At 40.9% G+C, this 12,179-nt stretch overlaps 2 protein-coding genes across 2 annotated transcripts in view; both read left to right on the top strand.

Moving 5' to 3' along the window:
• Window positions 1–4,724, top strand: LOC113800868 (innexin inx2). The gene is made up of 5 exons (XM_027351673.2): window positions 1–542; window positions 2,169–2,410; window positions 2,524–2,745; window positions 2,861–3,036; window positions 3,278–4,724. The coding sequence occupies exons 1-5, from the start codon at window positions 174–176 to the stop codon at window positions 3,355–3,357; spliced, it is 1,089 nt and encodes a 362-aa protein (XP_027207474.1). The 5' UTR covers window positions 1–173; the 3' UTR covers window positions 3,358–4,724.
• Window positions 4,725–11,570: 6,846 nt separating this feature from the next.
• The window catches only part of LOC113800859 (innexin inx2), a 3,192-nt gene continuing 2,583 nt past the window's right edge, over window positions 11,571–12,179 (top strand). Inside the window, exon 1 of the mRNA XM_070123041.1 lies at window positions 11,571–12,179. This exon is cut by the window's right edge and continues 207 nt beyond it. Coding sequence (XP_069979142.1) covers window positions 12,021–12,179 — 159 coding nt within the window. The 5' untranslated portion in view covers window positions 11,571–12,020.

The raw sequence follows: 12,179 nt of genomic DNA, 5'->3' as shown, positions 1-12,179 counted from the left end.
ACTCACGCGGGCGCCCGTGCGAGGCTAGAGATCCAGCTGACCGCGAGAGTGTGAGTGTCTCGCCGACTCCCGTGGCAGGAAGACCTATTCCGTGTATCGTGTGTTCGGGTTTTATTTTCTGAGAGAAAGACAGACAATTTATTGGTGCTTTTGCGAAAGGATAAACCGCCAAAATGTATGATGTGTTTGGGTCGATCCGCGGTCTATTGAAAATAGACTGCGTGAGCATCGACAATAATATCTTCCGCATGCACTACAAAGCCACTATGTTCATCCTGGTGGCTTTCAGTTTGTTGGTGACACAGAAGCAGTATTTCGGCGACCCGATCGACTGTATTGTGGAAGGTGTCGACTCGGGAATCATGGATACGTACTGTTGGATTCACTCGACGTTCACGATACCCTCCTTGACGGGCGCTAAGGTCGGGGAGGAAGTCCCTCACCCGGGCATCGCCAACCCCAACATCCACGGGCCGGACGACAACTACCAGACCAAGCACCATAAGTACTACCAGTGGGTGACGCTCTTCTTGTATCTTCAGGTAAGTCAGCGAGAGTTCATTGGGCGTGTTTGGGGAGGACGGTTTGCCGTAGAGGCGGCGGGATGGGCGTGGGTGGAGTACCCCATGGCGCGAGCACAGACTCGGAGCTGTTTGGGCGCTGCGATGCCATAGTAGAGTCCCGGGCGGTATTTCACAACATATCATATTGTATTGTAGGGCGCAGTATATATATAAGGTGGTTGTTTTATCTTTCTCTTGATATGTCAACCGTAGATACAATTTATAACTCAAAGCAATGCAGGTAGTTAGGATCAGGTGGCTGATATGGCACATTCGCGGTGATTAATCTTTTAACCGTTAGGATAATGGGTTGTATGCGACTTCTCAGTCAAAATCTGTTCGTAAAATTGCTTCTCTGAGACTACTTTAAATGGGGTATGGTGTCTTTATTGGCATATCAGCACCTGATTGTGAATTTATATTCTTACTGCCGGTTGTGCGTTCATTTATCTATCAATTGTTCCGCGGCTTCGGTTAATTTCCGAATGCTGAGAAGTAGTAATACCATGTTAAGAATGGATATGAAATGTGCTTATTACAGAATTTGCAAATTACCGCGTATTTTTCCATCTTTAGAGTGGCAGGTATTCATTCGATCAAGCGAGTACTGCACAAATTACAATTTTCTCGGGATGTTTGAAGGCCTATATCACACAAATTAAACGCTGCGTTCTCTATTACATGTCAGTATGTGTTTGTTCAATCAAGGTTGTGTCGATGTATAATAAAATTTGGTGTAATTTTTAATTACTTCGAGCTTATTTCCAGATCCCACAAGGGACCTGGCAGCCTAACATAAGGATTTTTTCCATTATTTCGTGCTTTTGTTATATGAATATGAACCTTCATATTCTTCATGACGATTATTTAAACTCTTGTTGTAGATGTTTATTTTTTGTCCATTCTAAGTACATATTGGTTATAAGAATTTGTACTTGATAATTTCAATCCAGTTATTTCGATGTTTGTTTCCACCAACATAGCTTCCACAGTTCCTTTGATTTCTTTAATTTTCAAATTGTCCGATTCAGCCATGCCTATGCATCTGACAGGTACAGACACTTGACATTCCTATGTCAGTTGCAGTAAGTTCACGCCCATCAGGCTGCGTTTTAACCCACTTTGTTGAACGCCATATGTTGACTCCTAGCTAACAGTACATCGAGTAGATAATTAGGACATTGCTCCTCTGTAGACAGCATGTAATTTCAACTTAGTATTTAAAGTTAGGGTAACCGATTGTTCGGAGACGCACAATGCCGTTTCGGTAACTGAGACTATTGTTTACTAGTTAAATCATATGCTACATTAACGCCATTGTAAGTCCGAATGCAATTTTATGGGGCAAAAGTTCTTCGTGATTTTAGCCGGCACACTTGGGTGACCTTTGAACTTAACGCCGTATTGTACTACTGTCTCACCGAACTTTCCTCGGGGCTCATTTCTTTTATTGTTCCTTGTATATATAGAATGTGATGGCAAAATGTTGAATTCAGTATCCCCACGTATCACATTAAATGCATTCTAAATTTGTTACTATGAATATTCGCTGTTAATGTTTGTCGGAATTTTAAGTTTTCATTTAAATAAATTCTCTCCCAACAGGCTATCATGTTCTACATCCCAAGATATCTCTGGAAGATCTGGGAAGGTGGTAAGGTGAAGATGCTGGTGATGCAGCTGAACTCCCCCATTGTTGATGACGATGCCAAGCGAGAACGCAAGCAAATGCTGGTCAACTACTTCAGCCTCAATTTGCACAATCACAACTTTTACGCCTTCAGATTTTTCGCTTGCGAAGTATTGAATTTCGTCAACGTTATTGGACAAATATACTTCACTGACAGGTAAATATTTTTTTAAACAAAGATTTGTAACGAAACGTTATTTATAATATATCATGTATGAGCATGTTTGTAATTGTTTAAAGAAACTTTAAATCCGCATTTCTTTATTTCAGATTCCTTGGCTACGAGTTCACGACTTATGGCACCCGAGTTCTTCAGTTCAGCGAGCAGGAGATCGGCACTCGCCACGACCCCATGGATGAGGTGTTCCCCAAGGTAGCCAAGTGCACATTCCACAAATACGGAGCTTCAGGCACCGTCGAGCGACATGACGGCTTGTGTGTGCTCCCGTTGAACATCTTCAACGAGAAGATTTACATCTTCCTTTGGTTCTGGTAAGTATTAAGGTGCATGTATAGCATTATATACCTTCATTAACATAGGAATGAAATGAAGAAAGAACTAGGAAATATCTGAGGGAGATAATAACTTTTTCCTTGTTCATTTCAGGTTCATCATTGTAGCAGTGATCTCTGGAGTCGGTCTGCTCTACCGCCTGGCCACCTTCACCCCTGCATTCCGCCAGATCCTTCTTAGGACTCGCTCCCGACTCGCATCCTCTGACAACGTAGAGGCCATTTCCCGCAAGTGCCAGATTGGAGATTGGTTCGTTCTTTATCAGCTAGGTTAGTATTGTATTTTAATCCATTTTGTATGGCCATCTCGTACGAAGTTATTTTGTTTATTCTATATATTTATATATATATGTATATATCTGATTGTGTGTGTGTGTGTGTGTGTGTGTGTGTGTGTGTGTGTGTGTGTGTGTGTGTGTGTGTGTGTGTGTGTGTGTGTGTGTGTGTGTGTGTGTGTGTGTGTGTGTGTGTGTAAACAGCCTTTTGTAATGTATATTTTTTTCCATTTTAGCCAAGAACATGGACCCATTGATCTACAAGGAGTTCATCACCGAACTGGCGAACAAGCTTCAAGGAAAGGGCCCAGTCTAAAGCCGCCGTTAAAGCATTAGGCCCCATTCGTGTGTGGTTTCAAATGACTTGGTAATCACAGATGATTGAGAAGTGGCCATGACAAGGGGTTGCAACCGCCCCAGGACTATTTTCTTTTTCTATCACGAAATATAAAAGGATGCCAAATTTGCTCAGTGTCAGAGAAATAGTTTCAAAGTGAGACACGAAGGTCGGGGGATTTTTCCTTAGGTGCTTCCTCTGGTGGACGGGTTATTCGTTCTGTTAAGGAAATGGTGCAGATGAAAAATTCCGGATTGTGGAATACTCATGAAGGTGCACAAAACATGAAAAGGCATAAAAGAAAATCGGAAATGATAAAAGTTGAAACGGTGTCACAAAGTTGTCGTCACTTGGATGATTCGCTACGAGGACGAGAAGATATCTCAGTGTTTTTGAAATGTTAGATTATTGTTTATATCTACAGCGAGCAATCGTTTTATGTGTGTCCATTTACATTTGTAGTTGAATCATGACCTAATTTATGTTATTTTCAAATGTTCGACGAAATGATTTGCAATACTTTTTTAGGGACGATATTTCTATTTATCTTTTAAAGGGTTGTCACTTGTTGACTATTTGTTACATAGGAACATAATTCCAATTAGATTAAACTAGGAAACTAGAGCTCTTTATATACATTCAGAGTATGAGCGTCGACAACAGTTATGCATTTTTTGTTATAGTAGATTGGCCATTGTGAGCATCCTTAAATATCCTGACTAAGTCCCATGGTGCAGTGTCCAAACTCCACCAGACTTATTGGGGTATGTATCGGAAATGCCATTAGCCAGTCTAGTCACCTGTATGTTCCATCGACGTGAGATGAGTTCCTGTTGATTTCAGTTTGTATAGATCTATACTTGTACTGTATGGCGTTGATATATGTAAGACTGTGACCCATTTTGCCTTTCACCGCTGGTTTAAGGGACCAAATGAGTTTAGTTATTGATATTGTTAAGGAGGAAGTATTTTTTCTACTTATCGTGTTAATATTATAGTTTGTGATACGTAGTTTTACGTGTAAGGTGTTTCAAAGTGTAATGAACTCCATGAGTAACCATGTTTTCTCATGATATTCAACCAGACATAAAGGCCATCACATTATAGTATTGGACGCATGTAAATTATATTTTTTAGCCATATTTACATTATGTGGATGCAAGTTTACACGGAGTAAGTGATTTGTGTGACAGACCGCCTTATTCAGGAGTCGTTACCCTTCGACAGGGCAGACGACGGATGCATAGCGTGAAGTGCACTGGCGCGTGTATTGTGTGCTTGAGAGTGCAAGATGGAGAACCCCAGTTGTCTGTATGAACGATATTGAATAAATATGAACAAATGTATTTTGTCTTTCGATTTTTCCCTCTAATTTGTCTTCTAATATTTTTCCTCTTGTGTAATTATATACATTATATATATAAAGATTAAAATGAGTAATTCTTCGTGGGAGAATGACAAAGGATTAATGAAGGTATTCCAAGAGAACGTTTTAACTTTACAAATAAAGACCAAAACATGAGTTAATGTAGAAATTTCATCTAGTAATTTTAATGAACTCTTCTAATTAGAGGAAGTTGTCATTCTATACATAATTGACAAAAGATTCACAAGTTGCTTTACCAGTTGTACCGTTCCTACCCCTGGCTATCAAAGGACCATGTACTGCCATGGAAAGGGAAGACCTTTGGCCCGGTCTTCAAATATCGTTACTTTTATCGTTCTGTCTCAATTTCTGTTTTCTCTGTCCAGGCTATTTCTGTCCCTCTGAAATACAAATTGATATTTAGTCACTAAGAATGAACACTTTATTAAAAAAAAAACTCGAACAATGGTCTATTTGATACCTTAAGGTAATAAAGTATGGGTATAGAATTTAAATATTTTGCATTTTCTGTGCATCTCTCTCCATGTCTCTTCCCTCTCCCCTCCCCACTCCCTCACTCACACACTCACTCACTCTCTCTCTCTCTCTCTCTCAATCCCCCCCCCCTCCCTTCTCTCCTCTCTCTCTGACACCCACCCTATATTTTTTCCCCTTCTTACATCTATCTATCCATATTTCCTTCGCCCTTCTCAAACCTCCAATCTACGAACAGCGGCATAGTTGTGTGAATTTAGAGCACTAGAAAACATTTTGAGAAATATCCTGTGAAAAGATCCAAAAGCCACAGTAGTAGCGGGCGCCATCCGCTGCTCTAGATGTGTAATCAACACATCTAATCAAATCTTATCAAGCGACGGCATTGTCTTGGTCTCTCTTGCTCCACGTCTTCCAAATCTTGCTCTTCCTGTGGTATACGTTATTCAGTTAACATTTTTTCTTCGACTCGATTCTTCATTTCCTTATCTCTTTCTTATATTTTGTGTTGTTACTAATCTGTTATTTATTTATTAATCTTTATTTCTTATATATATATATATATATATATATATATATATATATATATATATATATATATATATATATATATATATTTTTTTTTTTTTTTTTTTTTTTTTTTTATATTCTTTTAAATATCTGAAACTCCTTAAAAATCAGTAGAAAATTCCGCTGTTAAGGATGAGTCTATACGCATATACGTTCAATACACACGACTGGATTGTTGTGCTACAGATTGAAGTAAAAACGTAATACAAACATCAAATCGGAAGTATTTGGTGGTTCGTAAAGTGCCGCTACGTTTAACAGAAAAAAATACAAATCAGGATCTGCAAAATTGATCAACCGGTGTACTTACGCATTTTTTTTTAGGGGGGGGGGGGTCACATAGCAATAACTGTCAACCCGACGTGACGGTCTGTCGGAAAACAATGGTTAGTCCCCTTAACATGCAAGTGGATTTCCGCAGTTTTGAGATATTGCGAGCCTTGCTGATGAGTAGAGTTGTATCTATATCTGCCAGTTAGCATGTCTTTTCTCTCTCTCATGCACACACACACACACTCACACACCGCACACATACACACCGCACACATACAAATATATGTATATTGATATGTATATATATGCATATGTATATATGTACGTATCCACACACACACATACATATATATCACACGTACATAGAGAAAGAGAGAGAGAGAGAGAGAGAGAGAGAGAGAGAGAGAGAGAGAGAGAGAGAGAGAGAGAGAGAGAGAGAGAGAGAGAGAGAATGAGATACATACACGCGCATGCAAGCACATGCATGCACATAGACACACACACACACACACACACACACATACAAACACACACACATAACATACACACACACGAATACACACACACACACACACATATAACACACACACACACATATAACACACACACACACATATATACATTTATATATATACATATATATATATATATATATATATATATATATATATATATATATATACGTAAATATATACATGTATATGTATGTGTGTGTGAGAGAGAGAGAGATAGAGATAGAGATAGATAGATAGATAGATAGATAGATAGAGAGAGAGAGAGAGAGAGAGAGAGAGAGAGAGAGAGAGAGAGAGAGAGAGAGAGAGAGAGCGTGTTTTTGTACGCTCACCCCTTACGAACTAGAAATATTGAATTCAGCCGACGATAATGAATTAAACGGAAAGCTTCACTCCCCGGCCCTGGGTCCCGGGGCATATCCGCGACCAAGGTTTATGGACCTCGGCCTCAAACTCCCAAGCCTACTGGCGGTCTTGTGTCCAGACCTCGCTTCTTCCACTTGTAACTCGAAGAATGCTTATAACTTCTAACACATGTTCGATTCTGTTCATCAAGCTGATACCAACATAACAAAAACATTAATGATGAATAATGGAATAAATTCACAATGTGTCTGAATACCCCATATTCTAAAGCCCACCAATGAGTTGTTTGACCCTAGGTACTGTTACTAAGCGAGCCGGTTGGGGCAGAGGGCAGCTAAGGTCTGTGTGTGAGTGTAAACGAGGAGGTGGGGCTGTTTGTGGGCCTCGAATTACAGTTGGTGTCTGGTCGGTGGTTGTAAGGAGGCTCAGCTGTATAGGGACTTTTTTGTGTAACATTATTCCACTTGAATTTGCAAAAAAAAAGTGGAAGTCGTCGATAGGGTTGGCAGTTTCTATAGTTGGCATAGGGAGAGGGAGAGGGAGAGGGAGGGAGGGAGGGAGAGGGAGGGGGAGGAGGAGGAGGGGGAGGGAGAGGAGAGGGAGAGGGAGAGGAAGGGGAAGGGGAGGAGGAGGAGGAGGGAAGAGGGAGAGGGGAGAGGTGGGGGAGGGGAGGGAGGGAGATGGAGAGGGAGGGGGAAGAGGAGGAAGGGGGAGGGAGAGGGAGAGAGAGGAATAGGGGGGGAGGGAGAGAGAGGGGGAGGAGGAGGGAGGGGGGGCGAGAGGGAGAGAGGGGAAGGGGAGAAGGAGAGAGAGAGGGGGAGAAGGAGGAGGAGAGAGAGAGAGAGAGGGAGAGAGGGAGGGAGGGAGGGAGTGAGAGGGAGGGACGGAGGGAGTGAGAGGGAGGGACGGAGGGAGAGACGGAGAGATTAAATAAAGATTAAGATTAAAGATTTAGTTTTAATTCCATTTGTTACAATGGATATTCTTTGTTGTGACATACTGTCTGTTTTATTTTGCCCAAAGAGAGAGAGAGAGAGAGAGAGAGAGAGAGAGAGAGAGAGAGAGAGAGAGACAGAGACAGAGAGAGAGGAGAGAGAGAGAGAGAGACGGACAGAGAGAGAGAGGAAGAGAGAGACAGATAGAGAGAGAGAGAGAGAGAGAGAGAGAGAGAGAGAGAGAGAGAGAGAGAGAGAGAGAGAGAGAGAGGAGACGAGAGAGAGAGAGAGAGAGAGAGAGAGAGAGAGAGATTGAAAGAGAGAGAGAGAGAGAGAGAGAGAGAGAGAGAGAGAGAGAGAGAGAGAGAGAGAGAGCGAAAGAGAGTGAGGGAGAGAGAGAGAGTGAGTGAGGGAGAGAGAAAGAGAGAGAAAGAGAGAGAGAGAGAGAGAGAGAGAGAGAAGAGAGGGAGAGAGAGAGAGAGAGAGAGAGAGAGAGAGAGAGAGAGAGAGAGAGAGAGAGAGAGAGAGAGAGAGAGAGAGAGAGAGAGAGAGAGCGAGAAGAGAGAGAGAGGAGAGAGAGAGAGAGAGAGAGAGAGAGAGAGAGAGAGAGAGAGAGAGAGAGAGAGAGAGAGAGAGAGAGAGAGAGAGAGAGAGAGAGAGAAGAGGGGGAGAGAGAGAGAGAGAGAGAGAGAGAGAGAGAGAGAGAGAGAGAGAGAGAGAGAGAGAGAGAGAGAGAGAGAGAGAGAGAGAGAGAGAGAGAGGTCAGAGATGAAAACACTTAGCTCGAATCTGGTAAACAAAAGGTCACATTTATAGATAATCCTCCCAGATGAACAGAAACCGAATAACGAAAAAAAAAAAAAATAATAATTCCCCTCCCTACAAAGAAGAAAATAAAGAAAAATCACTACGACAAGAACAACCACATCGAAGAATAAATAAAATACCGTGTAAAAAAGCACAAGGAAATGAACATAAAGAAAAAATCAGCTTTTATGGCAGCTGATCAAGGACAAACGGCCGATCCCCACAGACAGATCGATCCCTCTCACCTATATCTTTGGAAACGTCAAGTCATCAGTCGTGTTGTATTTATATAATTTAAATTTAACCAGAAAGGCATCAATATAACTCTAAATAGTAAATATACATTCACGAAACAGTTGGTTTGTGAAAGAATCTATTTTGTGCTATCGATTTGAATGGTAAGTAAGCATGCTAATGGAAAAAGTAAAATCCCATTGTTTTATCCCTATTCAAGGTAACTCCAATAGTGTGTAATATGTTGCAGTGAAATTAGCTAGCACGCGTGGAACGGGATGAAATAAATAAAATAAATTGTGTACCCATCGAAACTGAACAAAGAAAACGGTCGAACTATTTAACGTAAATCCGTATTACATCAGCTAGTAAAATAATAACTTTGACAGAAACAAAACACCAAGCACAAAGTAATCCTGATTTAAAACAAGTCGAATGTTTGTCATTATAGCAAAGACGATTTTTTAAAAACATAATTCAGGAAGCAATTAATAAATCTAACTACTTCTAGTGATAGAACACCACCTCGGATTCTTGATTATTTATATCATTACTTTCGATACAGTTGGTGTGTTTTATGTGCCTGATTGTAGTTTTAGATATTTCCTCGATTACCTACTTGTAACAGAATGTTGAACACTACTGATACCTCGGGAGAAAAACGTAATGGCCTTGTTACATTCCTGTAGCATTGTTTTAGACACATGTTATATCCTAAAGAACGTATGCTCTTATGGCCATATATCGAAGCTCTCTTGGTATCGATGGGCATCTACTGAACATTTCCTAACTCCTCCATGACATGAAACTGGTGCCGTTTTGACGCCATTCAGCATCTCATCACGCGGTAGAGATTCAAGTAAAATGTAGTTCAGATTAGCAGCAAATAATGATAACAATGTTAAGAATATTGATTGTAATCAAAACGATTATGTCGACCGTCGTCTTTGTGCTTATGACTGGTTAGTAGTGACTCTGTTCTTTATAATAATGTTGATAATTATGATGGTAGTTAAAATTACAATATCCGTTATCATGTTCGTTGCTTTTACCGTTAAGAGTGTAATCGTCAATCTCTCGTACGTATGGAATACGAAGAAATGCAAGGCAACACGTAATGATTTGGGATAGTGAGATGTGCATTTTATGTGCATATATAACATACATACGCACCCTACAAACACGTACGCACACGCACAAACACACACATACGCGCACGCACGCACGCACGCACGCACGCACGCGCGCGCGCGCACACACACACACACACACACACACACACACACACACACACACACACACACACACACACACACACACACACACACACACACACACATATATATATACACATATAAAATCATATCCGCGCGCACATGTGAATACACACAAAGACACACACAACTATTTCTAGGAAAAAGCACTACGTGGGTTTTGACTGGCAACGCTGTAACACAAATGCCGCTCTCTCGTTCTTTTTTTTTTTTTTTTTTTTTTTTTTTTTTTTTTTTTTTTTAGAATTTGCTCCTTAATAATTTCATTCTAATTAAGAAAAAAAAGGCACTCGAATGCTGTTTTTCTACGCCCAAGTATTTTTTTCGTGTCAAATCATTTGTTGGTTTTTAAATTTCTTTTTGTTATTTTTTCTCTCTATCAGTCTGTCTTTCTGTTGTTGTTTTTTTCTCTTTCACTCTCTCTCTCTGTATATGTGGCTGTTTGTTTGTCTTTCTGCCTGCCTGCATATATTGATGTTGTATTGTGATCAATGTCATTGTTAATTATTATCATTAATGCTATTCTCTCTCTCTCTATCCCTTCCCCCTCTCTCTTCCTCTCTCTCTCTCTTCCCCCCCCCCTCTCTCTATCAACCTATCTCTCTGTCTCTCTGTCTCGCTCTTTCTTTTTCTCTCTCATCCTCCCCCCTCCCCCCCTCTCTCTTTCTCTGTCTCCCTCTCTCTTTCTTTTTCTTTCTCACTGTCTCTCCCTCTCTCACTTCATCTAACTGTCGATCTATCTGTCAATTCAGTTAACACATAAATGAAACAATTAACCATACAGTCACATACATATGACCAAAATTCTATAAGGGGAGGTTTTACTAATCCGTTCTTCTAATCTCCTAATCTCCTTTCTAGAAACTTGCCAATCGGTAGTAAATTTTACCATCTGACTTGATTGGAAAGATCTGAACATCCAGCAGAACAGCAGGCAAAGTGCAGTCTGTCGGTCAGTTTGTTGAAATTGTGCGTTGTCCGCCCAATATATATTCATTATGCGGACTTGCATATACACAGAAATTAATACATATGAATCAGTTTAGATATGCATATCTACTGGATAGATGGATATATATCTGTCAGATAGATAAATATGGACTTATTTCTGTGGATATGCATGGCCGTATGTATGAACATTAATTGGTTCGGGCCTCTCACAAATTTAACCTAACCTAACCTAACCTATGTACAAAAATGAAACAAAAGACAGACATGATATTAAGAGAAACTCATCTTGCAATAAAATCAAAATAAAATCTCGATGTATATACAAATTTACTTGAAGTATCCATTTCGGGTTTTGCCGTCTGATGAGGATTCTGAGTCCAACTCGAAACGTCACGGTTTAGTTTTTTCCCCTTGGCGCTGTGTGGCTGCTCATGGCACGTCTTGCCAGTGCGCTATTTCGAAGACTATGAAGAACCGGATTTTAAGAACTGGTTTTGGGCGATTTGATTCAGATTCGGACCCAGCGCTTGTGGAAAATTAGACGTGCCGACAGATATTACTTAGAAACTAATCAAGAAAAGAGCGTCAGGTGAATATGAAGAAGAAAAAAAAAATGTATGGCTACATTTGAGAGTCGAGGGAATTACGTGCGGCGTATCACCCCCCCCCCCCGCCTCCCCCGTTCGAGGAAACACATCCGGTGACCAAAAGGCTTAAACATGAACGTCTGACACGACACCGACGAGCATAGTGCCACTTGGACGTCCTAGCGAGGAGGAGTGCCAAACCTCCCTTTGCTGGATCCTTCATAGGATACTTTCCCTCTGGTCCCGACGCGCTCCCTCGCTCCTCCACGATGCATGACGTCTTCGACTCAATCCGGGGTCTGCTGAAGGTGAACTCCCTCAGCGTGGACAACAAGATCTTCCAGCTGCACTACAAAGTCACGATGTTCTTTCTCCTGGCGTGCAGCTTGCTCGTGACGCAGCGGCAGTACTTCGGCGACCCCATCGAC

This window comes from Penaeus vannamei, chromosome 1, assembly GCF_042767895.1.
Source record: "Penaeus vannamei isolate JL-2024 chromosome 1, ASM4276789v1, whole genome shotgun sequence".
NCBI classification, from domain to species: domain Eukaryota; kingdom Metazoa; phylum Arthropoda; class Malacostraca; order Decapoda; family Penaeidae; genus Penaeus; species Penaeus vannamei.
Note: the sequence above shows the minus strand (reverse complement) of the source record. Positions and strands in the feature narration are given on the sequence as shown.